Source organism: Oncorhynchus kisutch, linkage group LG27, assembly GCF_002021735.2.
Source record: "Oncorhynchus kisutch isolate 150728-3 linkage group LG27, Okis_V2, whole genome shotgun sequence".
Taxonomy (NCBI): domain Eukaryota; kingdom Metazoa; phylum Chordata; class Actinopteri; order Salmoniformes; family Salmonidae; genus Oncorhynchus; species Oncorhynchus kisutch.
In genome coordinates this window covers 40922624-40947363 of record NC_034200.2, presented here as the reverse complement: position 1 = coordinate 40947363, position 24740 = coordinate 40922624, and the positions used below count along the sequence as shown (strand labels likewise).

The 24740-nt window shown below is 44.3% G+C and overlaps 1 protein-coding gene across 3 annotated transcripts in view; it reads right to left on the bottom strand.

The window, feature by feature from the left end:
- Positions 1 to 276: 276 nt before the first annotated feature.
- Positions 277 to 24740, bottom strand: part of LOC109885482 (FYVE and coiled-coil domain-containing protein 1) — a 33830-nt gene continuing 9366 nt past the window's right edge. For 2 of the 3 annotated variants that reach the window (XM_031806852.1, XM_031806853.1), the window contains exons 7-19: positions 22622 to 22706; positions 22214 to 22558; positions 20627 to 22072; positions 20164 to 20256; positions 19929 to 20038; positions 16422 to 16589; positions 9455 to 9610; positions 9137 to 9318; positions 7384 to 7519; positions 7191 to 7295; positions 3557 to 3767; positions 3294 to 3403; positions 277 to 2033 (exon numbers count right to left, since the gene is read on the bottom strand). In XM_031806852.1, coding sequence (XP_031662712.1) covers positions 1964 to 2033; positions 3294 to 3403; positions 3557 to 3767; positions 7191 to 7295; positions 7384 to 7519; positions 9137 to 9318; positions 9455 to 9610; positions 16422 to 16589; positions 19929 to 20038; positions 20164 to 20256; positions 20627 to 22072; positions 22214 to 22558; positions 22622 to 22706 — 3217 coding nt within the window. In that variant the 3' untranslated portion in view covers positions 277 to 1963. The remainder of the gene's footprint in view (positions 2034 to 3293; positions 3404 to 3556; positions 3768 to 7190; positions 7296 to 7383; positions 7520 to 9136; positions 9319 to 9454; positions 9611 to 16421; positions 16590 to 19928; positions 20039 to 20163; positions 20257 to 20626; positions 22073 to 22213; positions 22559 to 22621; positions 22707 to 24740) is intronic. The other variant, XM_031806854.1, reaches the window with a different exon arrangement.

Genomic DNA, 24740 nt, shown 5'->3' with positions numbered 1-24740 from the left:
CAGTGTTACAGCCTTATATTATGCAGTGTTACAGCTTTACACTATGCAGTGTTACAGCCTTATATTATGCAGTGTTACAGCTTTACACTATGCAGTGTTACAGCCTTATATTATGCAGTGTTACAGCTTTACACTATGCAGTGTTACAGCCTTATATTATGCAGTGTTACAGCTTTACACTATGCAGTGTTACAGCCTTATATTATGCAGTGTTACAGCTTTACACTATGCAGTGTTACAGCCTTATATTATGCAGTGTTACAGCCTTATATTATGCAGTGTTACAGCCTTATATTATGCAGTGTTACAGCTTTACACTATGCAGTGTTACAGCCTTATATTATGCAGTGTTACAGCTTTACACTATGCAGTGTTACAGCCTTATATTATGCAGTGTTACAGCTTTACACTATGCAGTGTTACAGCCTTATATTATGCAGTGTTACAGCTTTATATTATGCAGTGTTACAGCCTTATATTATGCAGTGTTACAGCTTTACACTATGCAGTGTTACAGCCTTATATTATGCAGTGTTACAGCTTTACATTATGCAGTGTTACAGCTTTACACTATGCAGTGTTACAGCTTTACATTATGCAGTGTTACAGCCTTATATTATGCAGTGTTACAGCTTTACACTATGCAGTGTTACAGCCTTATATTATGCAGTGTTACAGCTTTACACTATGCAGTGTTACAGCTTTACATTATGCAGTGTTACAGCCTTATATTATGCAGTGTTACAGCTTTACACTATGCAGTGTTACAGCTTTATATTATGCAGTGTTACAGCCAAGCTTTACATATCCTTACATACTGAGTGTTTCCACTTCATGACCTTTCTCTGGGTACTATTGAACAAAACCAGACCAGTTCAGACCAGTCCTGACCAGTGTTGGTGTTTGGTACAGGTAAACCTATTGATATAGCAGCTAAGAGAAACATTTAAACATTTAACATGCTTTAATTTGATCAATAACATACAAGTGTTTTCATATGACCTTTCTCTGACTACTATTTTCTAAACCAGACCAGACCTCCTGATAACTCTCCAGTCTGTCTGGGTCCATTCAACTCTCCAGTCTGTCCGGGTCCATTCAACTCTCCAGTCTGTCCGGGTCCATTCAACTCTCCAGTCTGTCCGGGTCCATTCAACTCTCCAGTCTGTCCGGGTCCATTCAACTCTCCAGTCTGTCCGGGTCCATTCAACTCTCCAGTCTGTCCGGGTCCATTCAACTCTCCAGTCTGTCCGGGTCCATTCAACTCTCCAGTCTGTCCGGGTCCATTCAACTCTCCAGTCTGTCCGGGTCCATTCAACTCTCCAGTCTGTCCGGGTCCATTCAACTCTCCAGTCTGTCCGGGTCCATTCAACTCTCCAGTCTGTCCGGGTCCATTCAACTCTCCAGTCTGTCCGGGTCCATTCAACTCTCCAGTCTGTCCGGGTCCATTCAACTCTCCAGTCTGTCCGGGTCCATTCAACTCTCCAGTCTGTCCGGGTCCATTCAACTCTCCAGTCTGTCCGGGTCCATTCAACTCTCCAGTCTGTCCGGGTCCATTCAACTCTCCAGTCTGTCCGGGTCCATTCAACTCTCCAGTCTGTCCGGGTCCATTCAACTCTCCAGTCTGTCCGGGTCCATTCAACTCTCCAGTCTGTCCGGGTCCATTCAACTCTCCAGTCTGTCCGGGTCCATTCAACTCTCCAGTCTGTCCGGGTCCATTCAACTCTCCAGTCTGTCCGGGTCCATTCAACTCTCCAGTCTGTCTGGGTCCATTCAACTGAAGGCACAGTTCATTTAACCTACAGATACACAGACCAGTTGTAGAACCATGACTGACACACAGGCACTCTACTTTAACAACACAACCAAACCTCCCTCTTATATAACAACAACACCCTCTCATCTAAAGAGAACAGAGAGACTGCAGATAAAGGACCAGAACGCTCTTCTCCTCTCCAGACAGTCAATGTGTTCCATCGTAGACCACTGGCTGCTCAACACTCAGATGATACAACACCTTCTTAGAGATGAACCTACACCACAGATGACAGGATAGAGAGGAGACAGAAAGGGGTGAGGGGGGAAAGAGAGGAGACAGAACGGGGTGAGGGCAGGATAGAGAGGAGACAGAACGGGGTGAGGGGGGATAGAGAGGAGACAGAACGGGGTGAGGGGGGAAAGAGAGGAGACAGAACGGGGTGAGGGGGGATAGAGAGAAGACAGAACGGGGTGAGGGGGGATAGAGAGGAGACAGAACGGGGTGAGGGGGGATAGAGAGGAGACAGAACGGGGTGGGGGGGGGTAGAGAGGAGACAGAATGGGGTGTGGGGGGATAGAGAGGAGACAGAACGGGGTGAGGGAGGATAGAGAGGAGACAACGCAGGGTGAGGGGGGATAGAGAGGAGACAGAACGGGGTGAGGGGGGATAGAGAGGGGACAACGCAGGGTGAGGGGGGATAGAGAGGAGACAGAACGGGGTGAGGGGGGATAGACAGGAGACAGAACGGGGTGAGGGGGGATAGAGAGGAGACAGAACGGGGTGAGGGGGGATAGAGAGGAGACAGAACGGGGTGAGGGGGGATAGAGAGGAGACAGAACGGTGTGAGGGGGGATAGAGAGGAGACAGAACGGGGTGAGGGGGGATAGAGAGGAGACAGAACGGGGTGAGGGGGGATAGAGAGGAGACAGAACGGGGTGAGGGGGGATAGAGAGGAGACAGAACGGGGTGAAGGGCAGGATAGAGAGGAGACAGAACGGAGTGAGGGGGGATAGAGAGGAGACAGAACGGGGTGGGGGGGATAGAGAGGAGACAGAACGGAGTGAGGGGGGATAGACAGGAGACAGAACGGGGTGTGGGGGGATAGAGAGGAGACAGAACGGAGTGAGGGGGGATAGAGAGGAGACAGAACGGGGTGAGGGGGGATAGAGAGGAGACAGAACGGGGTGAGGGGGGATAGAGAGGAGACAGAACGGAGTGAGGGGGGATAGAGAGGAGACAGAACGGGGTGAGGGGGGATAGACAGGAGACAGAACGGGGTGAGGGGGGATAGAGAGGAGACAGAACAGGGTGAGGGGGGATAGAGAGGAGACAGAATGGGGTGAGGGGGGATAGAGAGGAGACAGAACGGGGTGACGGGGGGTAGAGAGGAGACAGAACGGGGTGAGGGGGGGTAGAGAGGAGACAGAACAGGGTGAGGGCAGGATAGAACATACAGACTGTTACATCCACCATGTTATAGATGTGTGTACCTGGAGAAGGAGTTATAGACCTGTGTGTGTATAGATGTGTGTACCTGGAGAAGGAGTTGTCAAAGATGAGTGTGTATTCTCCAGTGTTCCTGACTATCAGCTCTCCTGTCATGGTCTCTTTGTGGGATTGACAACGAGTCAGAGGGATCAGTACCTGGAATAGAGAGAGACAGGACAGAATACCTTAACCCTAAACTGTAGAACAGATGATTAAACCTATAATAACACATTATTAACCCTATACATTAGAACACATTATTTTAAACACTAATAACTGACCTACTCCAGCAGTGTGTGTTAAATATACCTTAGCCTCCTCCAGAGGTGTGTGTGTGTCCTCTCTGTACAGCACACTAAATGAGATGCTCTTGGGTTGTGAGGTGAACAGCCAGTGTATGGTAGCACCAAGGGTAGACCCAGTAATGGGGATGGAGCTGTAACAACCAGACCTGATGAACAGCTCCCTCAGACCATCACCAAATACACTGATCTCCTCCACACTGAACGGAACACGCAACCTGGAGAGGAGGACACACATTAATAACAAAACACCACCGTCAGAATCCCAGCCAGATTAACAGCCAGTACATGCAGTCAGAATCCCAGCCAGATTAACAGCCAGTACATGCAGCCAGATTAACAGCCAGTACATGCAGTCAGAATCCCAGCCAGATTAACAGCCAGTACATGCAGTCAGAATCCCAGCCAGATTAACAGCCAGTACATGCAGTCAGATTCCTAGCCAGATTAACAGCCAGTACATGCAGTCAGAATCCCAGCCAGATTAACAGCCAGTACATGCAGTCAGAATCCCAGCCAGATTAACAGCCAGTACATGCAGTCAGAATCCCAGCCAGTACATACAGTCAGAATCCCAGCCAGATTAACAGCCAGTACATGCAGTCAGAATCCCAGCCAGATTAACAGCCAGTACATGCAGTCAGAATCCCAGCCAGATTAACAGCCAGTACATGCAGTCAGATTCCTAGCCAGATTAACAGCCAGTACATGCAGTCAGAATCCCAGCCAGATTAACAGCCTGTACATGCAGTCAGAATCCTAGCCAGTACATGCAGGCAGAATCCCAGCCAGTACATGCAGTCAGAATCCCAGCCAGATTAACAGCCAGTACATGCAGTCAGATTCCTAGCCAGATTAACAGCCAGTACATGCAGTCAGATTCCTAGCCAGATTAACAGCCAATACATGCAGCCAGATTCCCAGCCAGTACATGCAGTCAGATTCCCAGCCAGATTAACAGCCAGTACATGCAGTCAGATTCCCAGCCAGATTAACAGCCAGTACATGCAGCCAGAATCCCAGCCAGTACATGCAGTCAGATTCCCAGCCAGTACATGCAGCCAGAAAATCTGTAATCTGGAGGGAGTTGAAAGTCTGTGTTGCCCAGCAACAGCCCCAAAACATCGCTGCTCTAGAGGAGATCTGCATGGAGGAATGGGCCAAAATACCAGCAACCGTGTGTGAAAACCTTGTGAAGACTTACAGAAAACGTTTGACCTCTGTCATTGCCAACAAAGGGTAAATAACAAAGTATTGAGATAAACTTTTGTTATTGACCAAATACTTATTTTCCACCATCATTTGCAAATAAATTCATTAAAAATCCTACAATGTGATTTTCTGGATTTTTTTTCTCATTTTGTCTGTCATAGTTGAAGTGTACCTATGATGAATTATTACAGGCCTCTCTCATCTTTTTTTAAGTGGGAGAACTTGCACAATTGGTGGCTGACTAAATACTTTTTTGCCCCACTGTATAGTATAGCCATAGCCTAGCTATGTACAGTACCAGTCAAAAGTTTGGACACACCTAGTCATTCCAGGGTTTTCTTTATTTTTACTACTTTCTACATTGTAGAATAATAGTGAAGACATCAAAACTATGAAATAACACATATGGAATCATGTAGTAAATGCCCTGATCTGCTTGTGCTTGTCTCCTCCAGGTTTCGTCCATCTTCCCCACTTATCCACTGTGTATTTATACTTGTGTTTTCTGTCTGTCGTTCGTCTTCTTTGTTCAAGTCAACCAGCGTTTTCTCAGCTCCTATTTTTCCCCAGTCTCTCTTTCTTACCCTCCTGGTTTTGACCACTTTCCTGAGCAGTCCTGTACCTTTGCCGCTATTTTGGATTATCGACACCTGCCTGTCTTGACCTGTCGTTTGCTTGCCCCTGTTGTTGCAATGAACATTGTTACTTCAACACAGTCTGCACTTGGGTCTTACCTGAAATGTGAAAGTAACCAAAAAAGTGTAAACAAATCAAAAATATATTTTATATTTCAGATTCTTCAAAGTAGCCAACCTTCGCCTTGATGACAGCTTTGAACACTCTTGGCATTCTCTCAACCAGCTTCATGGGGCAGTCACCTGGAATGCATTTCAATTAACAGGTGTGCCTTGTTAAAGTTAAAATTTGTGGAATTTCTTTCCTTCTTAATGCATTTGAGCCAATCAGTTGTGTTGTGACAAGGTAGGGGTGGTATACAGAAGATAGCCCTATTTGGTAAAATACCAAGTCCATATTATGGCAAGAACAGCTCAAATAAGCAAAGAGAAATGACAGTCCATCATTACCTTAAGACATGAAGGTCAATCTGGAAAATTTCAAGAACTTTTAAAGTTTATTCAAGTGCAGTCGCAAACAACCATCAAGCGCTATGATGAAACTGGCTCTCGTGAGGACCGCCACAGGAAAGGAAGACCCAGAGTTACCTCTGCTGCAGGGGATACATTCCTTAGAAAGGGAAAGGGGGATACCTAGTCACTAGTGTACAACTGAATGCCTTCAACTGAAATGTGTCTTCAGCATTTAACCCAACCCCACTGAATTAGAGAGGTGCGGGGGACTGCCTTAATCAACATCCACATCTACTATAATTTACCTTTATTTAACTAGGCAAGTCAGTTAAGAACAAATTCTTATTTTCAATGACGGCCTAGGAACAATGGGTTAACTGCCTGTTCAGGGGCAGAACGACAGATTTGTACATTGTCAGCTCGGGGATTTGAACATGAAACCTTTCGGTTACTAGTCCAACGCTCTAGACACTAGGCTACCCTGCCGCCCCTATAGGATACCAATAAGAAGAGACCTGCTTGGGCCAAGAAACATGATCAATGGACAACAGACCGGTGGAAATCTGTCCTTTGGTCTGATGAGTCCAAATTGGAGATTTTTGGTTCCAACCGCTATGTCTTTGTGAGAGGCAGAGTAGATGAACGGATGATCTCCGCATGTGTGGTTCCCACCGTGAAGCATGGAGGAGGAGGTGTGATGATGTGGGGGTGCTTTGTTGGTTACACCGTCAGTGATTTATTTAGAATTCAAGGCACACTTAACCAGCATGGCTACCACAGCATTCTGCAGCGATACGCCATCCCATCTGGTTTGGGCTTAGTGGGACTATCCTTTATTTTTCAACAGGACAATGACCCAACACACCTCCAGGTTGTGTAAGGGCTATTTTTACCAAGAAGGAGAATGATGGAGTGCTGCATCAGATGACCTGGCCTCCACAATCACCTGACCTCAACCCAATGGTTTGGGATGAGTTGGACCGCAGAGTGAAGGAAAAACAGCCAACAAGTGCTCAGTATATGTGGGAACTCCTTCAAGACTGTTGGAAAAGCATTCCAGGTGAAGCTGGTTGAGAGTATACCAAATGTGTGCAAAGCAGTTGTCAAGGAAAAAGGTGGCTACTTTGAAGAATTTTGTTTAACACTTTTTTGGTTACTACGTGATTCCATGTGTTATTTCATAGTTTTGAGGTCTTCACTATTATTGCAGAATGTAGAAAATAGTAAAAAATAATAATAATAATTAAAACCTTGAATGAATGCTTGTCCAAACTTTTGACTGGTACTGTAATTCTGGCCATGGTGGTCATTCTGGTCTTGGTGAATATTGGTCTGACTCACGTGAGTTCTCCACTCCTCAGCAGACAGATCTCTGCATCCTGAACAGCTCCAGTCTGGTCAGGTAGGTCCTCTGATGTGGTTTCTGCTGTACTGGCACCACCGTTGCTGGGCAAAACAAACATACAAACAAACGCAGTGTCAAAAATAGCATCAGGCAAGGGTTCTGAATGTGTATGTGTGTGTGTGTACTCACAGCTCTGCTGCCCCCTGGGGGTTGGTGTGAGGAGAGCAGGCAGTGAAGGAGAGAGAGTCACTGTTGGAAACATAATTAACTTCCTCTTCTGTTATGATGCCATATGCACCATCATCTGCCCTTAGCACAGCCAGGTCTGAGAGTGAGAGAGTGATCAAAAGGAACATAACATTAGACCAATTAGGATCTGGCTAAAAAATACTTCAGATATAGAACCCGTTGCCCTTTATGGTTGTGAGGTCTGGGGTCCGCTCACCAACCAAGAATTCACAAAATGGGACAAACACTAAATTGAGACTCTGCATGCAGAATTCTGCAAAAATATCCTCTGTGTACAACGTAAAACACCAAATAATGGATTCAGAGCAGAATTAGGCAGATACCCGCTAATTATTAAAATTCAGAACAAATTCTACAACCATAACAAAGTCATCGTCTACAGAGAGATGAACCTGGAGAAGAGTCCCCTAAGCAAGCTGGTCCTGGGGCTCTGTTCACAAACAGACCCCACAGAGCCCCAGCACAGCAACACAATTAGACCCAACCAAATCATGAGAAAACGAAAAGATAGTTGCTTGACACATTGGAAAGAATTAACAAAAAAAAAGAGCAAACTAGAATGATATTTGTCCCTAAACAGAGAGTACACAGTGGCAGAACACCTGACCACTGTGACTGACCCAAAATTAAGGAAAGCTTTGACTATGTACAGACTCAGTGAGCATAGCCTTGCTATTGAGAAAGGCCGCCGTAGGCAGACAAACACCATTGTAAATACAACCTATATTTATGTTGTTTAACTTTGCACGTTGTTACAACACCGTATAAAGACATAATATGACATTTGAAATGTCTTTATTCTTTTGGAGTGTAATGTTTACTGTTAATTGTTATTGTTTATTTCACTAAGTGTTTATTATCTATTTTCACTAAACATATGTTTCCCATGCCAATAAAGCTCTTAAATTGAAATTGAAACGAGTGAGAGTGAGTATGAAATAATGTTTGTGGAACCATCCGTCTAATTTAAGAGTGTGCATCTGAGTGTGTATGTGAGTGTGTATGTGAGTGTGTATCTGAGTGTGTATGTGAGTGTGTATCTGAGTGTGTATCTGAGTGTGTATCTGAGTGTGTATCTGAGTGTGTATCTGAGTGTGTATGTGAGTGTGTATGTGAGTGTGTGTGTATCTGAGTGTGCATCTGAGTGTGTATGTGAGTGTGTATGTGAGTGTGTATCTGAGTGTGTATGTGAGTGTGTATCTGAGTGTGTATCTGAGTGTGTATCTGAGTGTGTATCTGAGTGTGTATGTGAGTGTGTATGTGAGTGTGTATGTGAGTGTGTATGTGAGTGTGTATCTGAGTGTGTATCTGAGTGTGTATCTGAGTGTGTATCTGAGTGTGTATGTGAGTGTGTATCTGAGTGTGTATGTGAGTGTGTATGTGAGTGTGTATCTGAGTGTGTATCTGAGTGTGTATGTGAGTGTGTATCTGAGTGTGTATCTGAGTATGTATCTGAGTGTGTATCTGAGTGTGTATCTGAGTGTGTATCTGAGTGTGTATGTGAGTGTGTATCTGAGTGTGTATTTGAGTGTGTATGTGAGTGTGTATCTGAGTGTGTATCTGAGTGTGTATCTGAGTGTGTATGTGAGTGTGTATCTGAGTGTGTATCTGAGTGTGTATCTGAGTGTGTATGTGAGTGTGTATCTGAGTGTGTATGTGGTCTCAACTGTGTTGCTGGGTTGCATGGTTTTACCAGGTTGGGGCAGAGGGTTGAAGGGTGCGTGTGGTGCAGTACAGGTGTCTTCCTGAGGATGGCGCTCTACCACAGCACTGTGCTGGCTGTAGCAGACTGAGCAGCAGCGCTCTCTGGCGCCCCCCTCCATCAGGCTGACTGTGTTACTGCAGCAGTAGTAGCAGAACCCATGGCCACACAGTCTAGGGAGAATACAGTCAGAACAGAGAGACAGTGAGAGGTAACTGACACCAGCTGAATGGACTGCTGCAGGAGAGACAGTGAGAGGTACCTGACACCAGCTGAATGGACTGCTGCAGGAGAGACAGTGAGAGGTACCTGCAGGTATGTCTGTGAAGCCACCAGCTGAATGGACTGCTGCAGGAGAGACAGTGAGAGGTATTGCTACAGGTATCTCTCTTTGTCTGCTCCTCCGCTCTCAACTTCTGCTCAAACTCCAGAGCATCAGACTTCTGCCACAAGGCATCCTTCTCCCTGGAAATACACACACAATTCACACGCGGTTCAATCAACACGCGGTTCAATCAACACGCGGTTCAATTCCCACACGGGTTAATTCACACACGGGTTAATACACGCACACCAGGCATGCATCCACGTTTGTCACAATCCTTCCTTCTCCCTGGAAAGACACAGTTCGATACACACACAGCCGGATCTTCACGGGTCCACCGGTACCCGAATACTCCAGACCCGATCCAGGACCCGACTGGGTCCAAAACTCTAAATAATGTCACAGGTCTGAGTCGGATCTGATATGATTGTCTCGGGTATGGGTCTCTACTGCTGCAGTAGAGAGAAATGTTTATGCTGCTGCTCTTGCTTTTCATGAGAGTGGAGAGTGGCACATGTAGCTTGGTGTTGGCCAATCATGAGTCAGAGCTGCAGTAGGCGACAGTTCTAGAGCCTCCGTGTTTTAAAAGTTAGGAGATATCTAATCAATGGAAGATGGAATTAAAAGTTAAAGGAGAAGGATGGGCTACAACCAAGAGCCAACAGGCAGTCTGCTACCTTATATTCTGAATGGAGTTGTTGTTGTCTGGAACTGTAGGATTAGAAAACATGCACTGCAGCCTCTGTTAGCCTAGCTAGGTAACGGTAGCTTCTCCCCGGTTTGATGCAGTCAAGACAAGTACTTCGTAATCATATTTGATGATAAATAACCTCGCTATGGCAGGTACACTACATGGCCAAATTAGTGGATTCAGCTTTTTCAGTCACACCCATTGCTGACAGGTGTATAAAATCGAGCACACCTCCATGCAATCTCCATAAACAAACATTGGCAGTAGAATGGCCCATACTGAAGAGCTCAGTGACTTTCAACGTGGCACCGCTATAGGATGCCACCTTTCCAACAAGTCAGTTCGTCAAATTTCTGCCTTGCTAGAGCTGCCCATGTCAACTGTAAGTGCTGTTATTGTGAAGTGGAAAAATCTAGGAGCAACAACGGCTCAGCTGTGAAGTCGTAAGCCAAACAAGCTCACAGAACGGGGCCGCCGAGTCCTCAGTTGCAACACTCACTACTGACTTCCAAACTGTCTCTGGAAGCAACGTCAGCACAATAACTGTTTCGCGGGAGCTTCATGAAATGGGTTTCCAAGGCCAAGCAGCCGCACACAAGCCTAAGATCATACACAATGCCGAGCATCGGCTGCCATTGGACTCTGGAACAGTGGAAACGCGTTCTCCGGAGTGATGAATCATGCTTCACCATCTGACAGTCTGACGGACTAATCTGGGTTTGGCAGATGGCAGGAGAACGCTACTAGCCCCAATGCATAGTGCCAACTGTAAAGTTTGGTGGAGGATGAATAATGGTCTGGGCCTGTTTTTCATGGTTGAGACCCCTTAGTTCCAGTGAAGGGAAATCTTAATGATACAGCATACAATGATATTCTAGATGATTCTGTGCTTCCAACTTGGGAAGGCCCTTTCCTGTTTCAGAATGACACTGCCCCCTGCACAAAGCGAGGTCCACACAGAAATGGTTTGTCGAGATCGGTGTGGAATAACTTGACTGCCTGCACAGAGCCCTGACCTCAACCCCATCTAACACATTTGGGATGAATTGGAACGCCGACTGCGAGTCAGGCCTAATCGCCCAACATCAATGTCCAACCTCACTAATACTCTTGTGGCTGAATGGAAGCAAGTCCCCACAACAATGTTCCAACATCTAGTGGAAAGCCTTCCCAGAAGAGTGGAGGCTGTTATAGCAGCAATGTTCCAACATCTAGTGGAAAGCCTTCCCAGAAGAGTGGAGGCTGTTATAGCAGCAATGTTCCAACATCTAGTGGAAAGCCTTCCCAGAAGAGTGGAGGCTGTTATAGCAGCAAAAGGGGGACCAACTCTATATTAATACCCATGATTTTGGAATGAGATGTTGGACGAGCAGTTGTCCACATACTTTTGGCCATGTAGTGTATTTGTGTACTATAGTGTAAGTCAACTTGGTTGGTTGTCTCTCGTCTCTGCTCCCCATGGCTCACAGGCAACTTCCCTCCTGCTAGAGCAGTCTCATCTCTGGTTAGTAAAGTAGCTTCACCCAGAAAAGTCTAAGCCAGTGGGGTTCTACTAAGCTATATACAATTGTTTTATACCAAGGATCATTTAGATAGTTGAGTTTGAATTTTAAGACCCCTTTTAGTATAAAATATATATATATATGTATGAGGAAAAAACGCATTGAATAACAGATAGTCCTTACTGCTATTAGCCCATAGAAACACATTGAATAACAGATAGTCCTTACTGCTATTAGAAACACATTGAATAACAGATAGCCCTTACTGCTATTAGAAACACATTGAATAACAGATAGTCCTTGCTGCTATTAGCCCATAGAAACACTGTGAATAACAGACAGTCCTTACTGCTATTAGAAACACATTGAATAACAGATAGTCCATACTGCTATTAGCCCATAGAAACACATTGAATAACAGATAGTCCTTACTGCTATTAGCCAATAGAAACACATTGAATAACAGATAGTCCTTACTGCTATTAGCCAATAGAAACACATTGAATAACAGATAGTCCTTACTGCTATTAGCCCATAGAAACACATTGAATAACAGATAGTCCTTACTGCTATTAGCCCATAGAAACACATTGAATAACAGATAGTCCTTACTGCTATTAGCCAATAGAAACACATTGAATAACAGATAGTCCTTACTGCTATTAGAAACACATTGAATAACAGATAGTCCTTACTGCTATTAGCCAATAGAAACACATTGAATAACAGATAGTCCTTACTGCTATTAGCCAATAGAAACACATTGAATAACAGATAGTCCTTACTGCTATTAGCCCATAGAAACACATTGAATAACAGATAGTCCATACTGCTATTAGCCCATAGAAACACATTGAATAACAGATAGTCCTTACTGCTATTAGCCCATAGAAACACATTGAATAACAGATAGTCCTTACTGCTATTAGCCCATAGAAACACATTGAATAACAGATAGTCCTTACTGCTATTAGCCCATAGAAACACATTGAATAACAGATAGTCCTTACTGCTATTAGCCCATAGAAACACATTGAATAACAGATAGTCCTTACTGCTATTAGCCCATAGAAACACATTGAATAACAGATAGTCCTTACTGCTATTAGCCCATAGAAACACATTGAATAACAGATAGTCCTTACTGCTATTAGCCCATAGAAACACATTGAATAACAGATAGTCCTTACTGCTATTAGCCCATAGAAACACATTGAATAACAGATAGTCCTTACTGCTATTAGCCCATAGAAACACATTGAATAACAGATAGTCCTTACTGCTATTAGCCCATAGAAACACATTGAATAACAGATAGTCCTTACTGCTATTAGCCCATAGAAACACATTGAATAACAGATAGTCCTTACTGCTATTAGCCCATAGAAACACATTGACTAACAGATAGTCCTTACTGCTATTAACCAATAGAAACACATTGAATAACAGATAGTCCTTACTGCTATTAGAAACACATTGAATAACAGATAGTCCTTACTGCTATTAGCCAATAGAAACACATTGAATAACAGATAGTCCTTACTGCTATTAGCCAATAGAAACACATTGAATAACAGATAGTCCTTACTGCTATTAGCCAATAGAAACACATTGAATAACATATAGTCCTTACTGCTATTAGAAACACATTGAATAACAGATAGTCCTTACTGCTATTAGCCCATAGAAACACATTGAATAACAGACAGTCCTTACTGCTATTAGCCCATAGAAACACATTGAATAACATATAGCCTCCCCCAAAAATCTGAAGGAAGTTTGTTCTGAAGTGTCTGAGAGATATAAGAAAGATCAGGAAACATGTATATTTTTACATGATTTAACCCCTTATTCTTGGTACTAAACAGCCTCCATCTATACTTCCATAAATGTTTTCAACAAGTACAGGGGAACTTCAGACGAGTCGTGTGAGGCTGGTGGGGATCATAGAGCAAAACAACCAACATGTACGTATTCGTGAGAGTCTCACCTTTCCACAGAGGGGTCTTAGCCTCTTGCAGCTAGGGGGCACTATTTTTATGTTTGGAAAATGAACGTTCCCAAAGTAAACCGCCTATTTCTCAGGACCAGATGCTGGAATATGCATATAATTGACAGATTAGGATAGAAAACACTCTAAAGTTTCCAAAACTGTCAAAATATTGTCTGTGAGTATAACAGAACTGATATTGCAGGCGAAACCCTGAGAAAAATCAAACCAGGAAGTGGCTTCTATTTTGAAAACTCCATGTTCCATAGCCTCCAATTGCTCCATTTAAAGGGATATCAACCAGATTCCTTTTCCTATCGCTTCCTCAAGGTGTCAACAGTCTTCAGACATAGTTTTGGGCTTTTATTTTGAAAAAATGAGCCAGAACGATAACATCGAGTCAAGTGGTAACATGAGTTTTGCTCGCGCAACAGACTTTGGATAGGTATTGCTTTCCCCTCTCCTACTGTGAAAGACATTTGCAGTTGATATATTATCGATTAAATATTTTAAAAACAACCTGAGGATTATTGTCACGTTCTGACCATAGTTCTGTTATCTTATTCTTTGTTTTAGTATGGTCAGGGCGTGAGTTGGGGTGGGCAGTCTATGTTTGTTTTTCTATGTTGGTTTTTGTGTTCGGCCTAGTATGGTTCTCAATCAGAGGCAGGTGTCATTAGTTGTCTCTGATTAAGAATCATACTTAGGTAGCCTGGGTTTCACTTTTGGTTGGAGGGTGCTTGTTTCCGTGTGAGTGTTTTGGCCACACGGTACTGTTTCGGTTTTGTAAAGTCACGTTGTTATTTTCTGTTTAGTGTTCTGAGTTTGAATTAAAAATCATCATGAACAAAGCTGCTCTTCAGACGAAGAGGAAGAAATCCGTTACAATTCTTAAAGAAGTTATTACGGATATTATTTGGAATTTGTCTGCGTTGTCGTGACCGCTCTTTCCTGTGGATTTCTGAACATAATGCGCCAAAGAAACGGAGGTATTTTGGATATAAAAATAATCTTTATGGAACAAAAGGAACATTTGTTGTGTAACTGGGAGTCTCGTGAGTGAAAAAATCTGAAGATCATCAAAGGTAAACGATTAATTAGATTTTAATTTATGATTTTCATTACCAAGCTACCTGACGCTAAGTGTACTTGTTGTTTTGTCATGCAATCGATAAACTTACACTAACGATTGCTTTCGCTGTAAAGCATCATTTCAAAATCTGAGACGACAGGTGGATTAACAAAAGACTAAGCTGTGTTTTGCACTTGTGAATTCATGAATATTAATATTTTTTTTAATATTATTTGACTGAGGCGCTATGCTATTCAGCGGTTGCTGATGACAATTATCCTGCTTAAGGGATGGGTAGCGTCAATAAGTTTTAAAGTGCCTTCGGAAAGAATTCAGACCCCTTGACTTTCTCCACATTTTGTTACTTTACAGCCTTATTCTAAAATGGATTCAATAAAACCATTTCCAGAAATATCTTATTTATAAGACCTTTTGCTATGAGACTCGACACAGCTCAGGTGCATCCTGTTTCCATTGATCATCCTTGAGATGTTTCTACAACTTGATTGGATGGAGTCCAGCTGTGGTAAATTCAATTGATTGGACATGATTTGGAAAGGCACACACATGTCTATATAAGGTCCCACAGATGACAGTGCATGTCAGAACAAAATCCAAGCCATGATGTCAACGGAATTGTCCGTAGAGCTTTGAGGCACAAAACTGAGACAGGATTGTGTCGAGGCACAGATCTGGAGTTCCCCAAGAACACAGTGCACATTCTCCATCATTCTTAAATGGCAGAAGTTTGGAACCACCAAGACTCTTCCTAGAGATGGCCGCCCGGTTAAACTGAGCAATCGGGGGAGAAGGGCCTTGGTCAGGGAGGTGACCAAGAACCTGATGGTAACTCTGACAAAGCTCCAGATTTCCTCTGTGGAGATGGGAGAACCTTCCAGAAGGACAACCATCTCTGCAGCACTCCACCAATCAGGCCTTTATGTTAGAGTGGCCAGACGGAAGCCACTCCTCAGTAAAAGGCACATGACAGCCCGCTTGGAGTTTTACAAAAGGCACCTAAAGAAACCAGATTCTCTGGTCTGATGAAACCAAGATTAAACTCTTTGGCCTGAATTTCAAGCATCATGTCTTGAGGAAACCTGGCACCATCCATACGGTGAAGCAAGGTGGTGGCAGCATGCTGTGGGGATGTTATTCAGCGGCAGGGACTGGGAGACTAGTCAGGATCGAGGCTAAGATGAACTGAGCAAAGTACAGAGGTCCTTGATGAAAACCTGCTCCAGAGCCTCAGGACCTTAGACTGGGGTGAAGGTTTACCTTCCAACAGGACAACAACCCTAAACACACAGCCAATACAACGCGGGAGTGGCTTCGGGACAAGTATCGGGAATGTCCTTGAGTGGCCCAGCCAGAGCCCGGACTTGAACCTGATCAAACATCTCTGGAGAGACCTGAAAATAGCTGTGCAGCAACGCTCCCCACCCAACCTGACAGAGTGAGAGGATCTGCAGAGAAGAATGGGAGAAACACACACACACAATAGAGGTATCTTCTTGAGGATGGGTCTCTACCACAGCCGGCTGTGTACTGGCTGTAGCAGTCTGGGCAGCAGCGCTCTCTGGCACACAAGCACACAGGGGGCGCCACACACCACAGTTACAAATCATTATTGATCGATAAATCGAGGTCAATTGATCAGCAAATCAACTGACTGATTTGTTGACCGATTGATTACCTGATGAGTTCTATGAGTCTTTCCTCCAGATTGATTTTGGTGCGGTAGAGGTCATCCAGTTCAGCTGAGGTCCGGAGCTCATAGCTCTGTTTGTCCTGACAGGCTTTCCGTAGTCCATCCCTCAGCTCCTCACAGGACCTCTGAGACACAACCAGGCTCTCTTCACTCCTGATATAATACCACAGAGACATAGATATAATACATGAGTATAATACAATGACTGAAAGGTAAAGACTCACGTGTGACCGACCGCCTTGAGTCTTATGTAGCAAAATTTGAAATGGTGTTTTTTTTTAATTATTTTTTTTACATTGGATAAAAGTCTCAGAGCTACAAAATTGGTATAACATACACCGCATTTGAGGAAACAATGGGAAAGTATTTCTGCTTTGAAAGTTGATCAATTTGTAACCGCATTTTCGAGAAAAATGGCCTTTGAATGTTTTGGTACCTTCTTAGTCTACACTCATTCAGCATCGTTCCCACCCTCTTAAGCTTTAGCCCCACCCATCTCTTTAACGGTTGATCCGAGCATTCTGTGCTAACAGCAGTCAAGCACCCAAGCTAACTTGCTAGCTACTTCCAGACACAAATGAGAGAACAGCTAACTGAACATTACTCGCCGAGCTGGTTAGGCTGTTATGTTATCCAGAGTGTTGGTGACTGTAACTGTGCTCTCAGATTGTCCGTTGGGTAAATTTAGAGCGCACTCTGTTCGAGGAATTGGGTTGATCCGAGCATTCTGATCTCACAACGGCAGTCAAGCACCCAAACTATCTGGCTAACATTGGGCTAGCTACTTCCAGAAACAAATGAGAGAACACCCCACTCTGACCATTTTACTCGCCCTATCAGAGCTGGTTAGGCTGTTTTCATGTTATCCAGAGCGTTGGTGACTGTAACTGTGCTGCTGACAACAATTTAATTCCGCTTTTTTTTGCTGATATTTACTGACATTCAACGGGTGCTGAGCGTTCGTAAATTCATCAGTTATTCTGAGCTCTCTGGCACACTCGGACGAGAGTGCTCTGAAATCGGAGTAGATGGCCAGACAGAATTTACAAACGCTCCCATTACTTGCATATTGGAGTCTTTTGTTAAGACATGTAGCTAGCTAGCCCTGCAGGTAGCTAACCAACCAGGTTCAATGTTAGCTAGCTAACAGTACACTTTAACTTGAAATGAAGACGACTGTCAAAATTAGAAACGTATATGTTAGGAATTTTATGAATAATGAACTGAAACAATATCTACATTTAAATAGAACTATAACTAATTAAACTCTACCCTGTTTTACGATATCTGATTAATAATGTTAGTTCATAAGAAAGAGATTATGTACCATGACCAAGGAGTAATTAAACATAATAAACACCATTCCAACTAGGTTGGGGAGGAACGGGTTGTGTGTTTTAAGTAAGCAAAGAGGATCATTAACCTGTTAAGCCTACGGGGGCGCTATTTCATTTTGGGATAAAAAGACGTTCCCGTTTTAAGCGCAATATATCGTCACAAAAAGATGCTCGACTATGCATGGAATTGGTAGCTTTGGAAAGAAGACACTCTGACGTTTCCAGAACTGCAAAGATTTTCACTGTGAGTGCTCCAGAACTCATGCTACAGGCGAAACCAAGATGTTTCTGCAACCAGGAAATGAACAGGATTTCTGAGGCACCGATTTGCATCATCTCCTTATATGGCTGTGAATGGGACAGGAATGAGCCTGCCCTTTCTATCGTTTCCCCAAGGGGTCTGGAGCATTGTGACGTATTTGCAGGCATATCATTGGAAGATTGACCATAAGAGACTACATTTTCCAAGTGTCCCGCATGGTGTCCTGCGTGGAAATTGATGCGCAAAACTCAGGTGCTGGTATTTTTCCATGGAATTCAGAGACAAACCATGCTTCCACGAACGGCATATCAATGAAGAGATATGTGAAAAAACACCTTGGGGATTGATTCAAACAACGTTTGCCATGTTTCGGTCGATATTATGGAGTTAATTCGGAAAAAAGTTCGACGTTTTGGTGACTGAATTTTCGGTTCGTTTCGGTAGCCAAATGTGTAGTAACAAAACGGAGCGATTTGTCCTACACAAAGAATCTTTCAGGAAAAACTGGACATCTGCTATGTAACTGAGAGTCTCCTCATTGAAACATCTGAAGTTCTTCAAAGGTAAATTATTTTATTTGATTACTTTGCTGGTTTTTGTGAAAATGTTATGTGCTAAATGCTACGCTAAATGCTACGGCAGCCATTATCACTCTTACACAAATGATTGATTTTCTATGGTTCAAAAGCATATTTTGAAAATCTGAGATGACAGTGTTGTTAAGAAAAGGCTAAGCTTGAGAGCAGGCATATTTATTTCATTTCATTTGCGATTTTGAGAAATCGTTAACGTTGCGTTATGGTAATGAGCCTGAGGGTGTAGTTACGCTACCGGATCCGGTATCGGTAGTTCAGAGAGGTTAACCTATGTTTGAACCAACTCAACTATAACTCTGTGGAGATTAAATAAGACAGCGAGAGCCTCTTCAGGTTTTCCGTATCTGGAACTGTCTGCTAAAGTGGTAATAAATTATGGTGAGACTTCAGGAGTTAATCCAGGTATAGTGTGTCAGGTATGTGTGCTGGTGAGTTGGAATTAACTTTTGAACCTGCTTTGTCGAGAGGAGGAGATTCATTCTATAACCTATGACATCATATTTTATATATAAACTGTTATACATGATTCTATGGGCAGCTAGCTCCGAGAATAAATACTATTGACACATTTTTAATAGACTGGTCTATTTTATGCAAATAAGGATCTTTCAAATTCTTAGAAACAGACAGAGTGATTTTAATTGAATTGGTTAATGAACACATGTAGGAATTATAAAATTCCCATGACCGTGTAATATCTGAAAATGTAGCTAGCTAGACTATCTTATCCATATACATCATGATTGGACGTTTCTCCCTGTCACAGATGCCAACCTTTCCCTTAGTTTGAAGATGTAATCCGGAACAGGTGTTTCCTCCATCTCCTTAGCTATCATACTCTAATTCCACTGATTTCAAAACTCGGTCTTCCAGAAAGTGGAGAGCAACACTTATGCAGTTCTACTAAAGCAATATATTGTTTTTAAAGCTGCGTTAGACAGGATTACATATTGACCAGCTCAAACAGAAGTGTACTATATGGCAGACCAATCCGAACTCATCTCCCGGCATGTCCAGCCCATTAATTATCTCAGCCAATCATGGCTAGTGGGAAGGTTCCTGACTTTTTCCATGGCTAAACCAACTAGGCTAGTAATTGAACCATTTTACTCATATTTAAGGATATAACACCAGTTTGTTATTAAGCCACATGAAATTTCACATGTTCCAGAAGGCATTTCTGCCAAACAATGCATTTTGATTAAAAATTTAAAAAAGCTTACATTCAAATGGTTGTCGTGTGAAGTAGTGACCCTCAACATTCACCTGAATCAGGTCACATATATAACAAAGTCACCTGGTGAGGTTGTGTTGCATCTCCTCCTCTCTCTGTTGTATTAGCTTCTGTGATGTGGCGATCCAACTGGTGTTGTCCTCTAGAGGTTGATGGTAGTCCTGCTTCTCACTCTGCACAACAAAAACAACAACAACAACAACAACAACGTGTTCAGTTATTAGAAGGTCTTGGAGGGTTGAGGTTAAGAATGAGTGAGAAGATGAAAAAAAAATAGGTGTGTGTGTTTGTGCCTGACCTCCATCTCCTCCAGTTTGGTCTTCAGGTATAAATTATTCTCCTGTTCCACCTCCACTTCAGACCTCACAGTCTTCAGCTCTTCAGACAGAACCTGGGGTAGATAGACAACCTCTAACTAGAACACTGTGCATTAGATCAAACAGTACCTGTACATGTAGTTCAGTACTGACCTGTGACTGTGTCTGTAGCACTGTACTGACCTGTGACTGTATGTAGCACTGTACTGGCCTGTAACTGTCTGTTGCACTGTACTGACCTGTAACTACTGTGGTTCAGTACTGACCTGTAACTACTGTGGTTCAGTACTGACCTGTAGTTGTGTCTGGTGAGTCAGTACTGATCTGTAACTGTGTCGGTGGTTCAGTACTGACCCGTGTCCGTGTCTGTGTTTCAGCACTGGTCTGTGCCACCGTCTGTGGTTCAGTACTGGCCTGTAACTGTGTCTGTAGTTATGTACTGACCTGTAACTGTGTCTGGTGGTTTATGGTCTGGTTGCTGAGCTGATAGCGGAGCGCCTGGATCTCCTCCTGCTGTGCCTCCTGAGCCCTGACCTTTCCTTGCTCTTCTTTCCCCAGCCTCCCCTTCTCCTCCCGCTCCTTCAGCAGCTGCTCCTGCAGGCCGAGGTTTTCCTGCTGCAGGGAGGTCATGCTGGTGTTCAGCTCCTCCTGAAACCTGTTGGACAGTGCCTCCCATCGCTCTCGCGCTTCCTCATTCTGGGCAGTGAGCCTGCATATGTGGACCCCAAGCTCTGCTGTCTCTCTGTTGGCGTGGTCCAGGGCCTCCCGGATGTCTCCATGCTCCAGGGCCAGACCCTCGTACCGTGTCTTCAGGCTGTGGAGTTCCTCCCTGGCGGAGGCCAGCTCCAGGACTAGGCCTTGTGAAGCCTGAGCCTTGCGGCGCTGCTCCTGCCCCAGAGCCTCCTCCCTCTCCTGGGCCAGCAGCAGCTCCTCTACCTGCTGTCTGTTGAGCCCCTCCACCTGACTCCTTATCTGCAGCTCTGCTCCCAGCTGCAGCCGGGCTCTCAGCTCCACAACCTCCGTCTGCAGCCGTAGCACTTCCCCCTGGCTCCGCTGCAGCTGGGCCACCAACACAGCCGGGTGGAGGAGCTGCTGGGTCTGGGGACAGGCCCCAGTCAGTCTGTTAGTGTTCTCCTCCTCCAATTGTCTGCTCTTTTCTCTACTCTCCGTCAGTTCTCTGTCCCTGGACCTCAGCTCCTTCCTCAACTCCTGAAGCTGCTTCTCCATCGCCTTCCACTCATGCACCTCCCTCTCCTCCTGCACCTCCATCTTCTCCTTCCTCTCCTCTCCCTCCTTCTCCTCCTGCATCTCTCTCTTCTCCTGTACCTTCCTATCCTCTCCCTCCTTCATCTCCCTCTTCTCCTGCACCTCCCTCTCCTCCTCCTGCAGAACCTGGGTCTGTTGTAGCGCTGCGTCCCTCTCCTCTCCCTCCTGCAGAACCTGGGTCTGTTGTAGCGCTGCGTCCCTCTCCTCTCCCTCCTGCAGAACCTGGGTCTGTTGTAGCGCTGAGTCCCTCTCCTTCTCCTGCAGAACCTGGGTCTGTTGTAGCGCTGAGTCCCTCTCCTTCTCCTGCAGAACCTGGGTCTGTTGTAGCGCTGAGTCCCTCTCCTTCTCCTGCAGAACCTGGGTCTGTTGTAGCATTGAGTCCCTCTCCTCTCCCTCCTGCAGAACCTGGGTCTGTTGTAGCGCTGAGTCCCTCTCCTTCTCCTGCAGAACCTGGGTCTGTTGTAGCGCTGAGTCCCTCTCCTTCTCCTGCAGAACCTGGGTCTGTTGTAGCATTGAGTCCCTCTCCTCTCCCTCCTGCAGAACCTGGGTCTGTTGTAGCTTTGAGTCCCTCTCCTTCTCCTGCAGAACCTGGGTCTGTTGTAGCTTTGAGTCCCTCTCCTTCTCCTGCACATCAATCAATCAATATCAAAGTACCATTCACCTTTTACACTTTTCTTTAGTGACATGAAATACAATACTAGGTGCCACACAGCAGAAATGTATTAATAATGGCCCATGTCCTAGTAGCAGACAAACGTTTGGTACCTGGCTGTCTAGTTTAGACAACAGATCCATGTTGCTGAGGCTGGCTGTCACAGCTTCCTGGTTGTGAGCAAATAGCTTCCTCTGCAGCTCTCTGACCTCGTTCCTCAGCCCCTCTGCCTCCTGGTCTAGCTCTCTGATTCGCTGTAGCAATTTAGCCTGTCTCGCCTCTGATTGGTGCAGCACCTCCTTCTGTCTGCGCTCTGAATGGTCAACCAGGATGCGTAGGTCGTCTGCGGCAGTGCAGGGTGTGGAGACTCCAAGTAGCTCCTCCCCCAGCTGCCCTAACTCCTCCCCCAGGTCAGCCAGCAAACTGGAACCGTATTCTTGAGCTTTGAACTCCTGCAACTAGAGAGACCGTCAGTCAGTCAGTCAGTAAAACAATCAATTGATTAATCAATCAGCACGTACCCCTGAGTAGTTGACCAGGCTGTTGACACTGGAACAGCGACTGGGAGGTTTCCAGAGGTGGGCGGAGTTAGACCCCAGAGTCCTCCTAGAGTTACAGACACAACAGAGTGAACTATAGTCATTGTCATGTCTTTGGCTATGTCGGATTAAGTGATATGACATGCTATTCTATAAAATCCATTCTCTGTAATTAATATTACCTGATCGAGCTAATCATGTAAATGTAATTAAATAGAAAGTCAGGGAACCACGAAATAATGTTTATAGAGCTGTTATCTTCTGAACAAACTCTTAAAGACCCAGTAATCTTTTACATCAATAGTAGTCAATATTAATCGTCACCTTATTTCAGTCTCATCTGAAGTCCTAGAATTCTTGGTTATCTTCACAAACCCTGGCTAACAAGTTGAATCAGCAATACAAAATTGGGTTTAATTATTTATTTACTAAATACCTAACTAATCACACAGAATTACATATACACAGAATGGATCATACATTGATTACAAATTATGTCATAAAGGAAAACGTCCCTAGCGGACGGAGCAGATATGACAGCTGGTTACACAAAGAAAAGGGGGTTGGGTTTGAGTGAAAGAGTGGGAAGACTGAGGAACAAAGGGAGAAGCCATGCTATCGTAAAAACAGTATCTTATGCATTCTAAATTACTGCCCATTTGGAAAAGGAAAATGCAATAAATATTTACTCTGAGCTGCGCTTCGGGAGGTTGGTCATAGATGCTGGCCGTGTTGGCCAACAGAGATCTTCCTGTCCTCTGGTGGTAAACAGAATACGTTGTAGTATCTTCATTGTGAGTTAGACTGGATACTTTGTCCGTCCTTTCCTAGCCCACGTTTACAGCTGTTTTTGCTAACTCAACGGCTGGGATGTCGCAATTCTTTAGCGAATAAGAGTTCAAAGTTCATACCATTCACTGTCAAAGCTCACGCTGAGGTTGGCTTAGTTCTGGAGTTGACATGTTAGTCCTTTTAATGTGGGACCGTCGTCCTCACAACAGGAGGTTACTTTTTCGTCTAGGGCTTTATATAGTGATAGGAGAGAGGGCATGTTTCATAGTTTGCAACCAATGTCTCTTCACATAGGCGAGCCACTGAGTGAGCAGAGCTTTACCCTTATGAAAACCCAATTCTCTCATTTGGAAGCTAAAATTCCATTTCACAAATAGTTTCATATTTAAACATTTAAATTGCACAACAATTCCATGTGAATCTAATAACTATAATGTGTAGACTTTCCAGGATACAGCTTATGTCATCCTATCATTAATAAGAATGTCAGATGACAACAGAACTGACATCATATTAATTTAGTACCAACGCATATTTTCAACTGGTTGGATTACCGAAATATGGTTCCTTTCCCCCCAACTTTTGATGTTCCCCGACTCTCTATGTTTAACAAAGGCTCTTCAAGAGTCCTTCAGTAGAGTCAAGAGAGAGAGGGGAGAAAGGTATTTATGGGGGGTCATAAACCTTACCCACAGGTCAATGTCATGACATGTACAGTGGGGCAAATAAATTCATTAGAAATCCTACAATGTGATTTTCGGGAATTTCTTTCTCTCATTTGTCTGTCATAGTTGAAGTGTACCTTTGATGAAAATTACAGGCCTCTCTCATCTTTTTAAATGGGAGAACTTGCACAATTGGTGGCTGACTAAATACTTTTTTGCCCCACTGTACCCCAACCAGAAGCCATGGATTACAGGCAACATTCGCACTGAGCTAAAGGGTAGAGCTGCCGCTTTCAAGGTGCGGGACTCTAACCTGGAAGCTTACAAGAAATCCTGCTATGCCCTGCGACGAACCATCAAACAGGCAAAGCGTCAATACAGGGCTAAGATTGAATCATACTACACCGGCTCCAACGCTCGTCGGATGTGGCAGGGCTTGCAAAACTATTACAGACTACAAAGGGAAGCCGCGAGCTGCCCAGTGACAGGAGCCTACCAGACGAGCTAAATCACTTCTATGCTTGCTTCGAAGCAAGTAACACTGAGGCATGCATGAGACCATTAGCTGTTCCGGACGACTGTGGGATGACGCTCTCCGTAGCCGACATGAGTAAGACGTTTAAACAGGTTAACATAAGTGATTT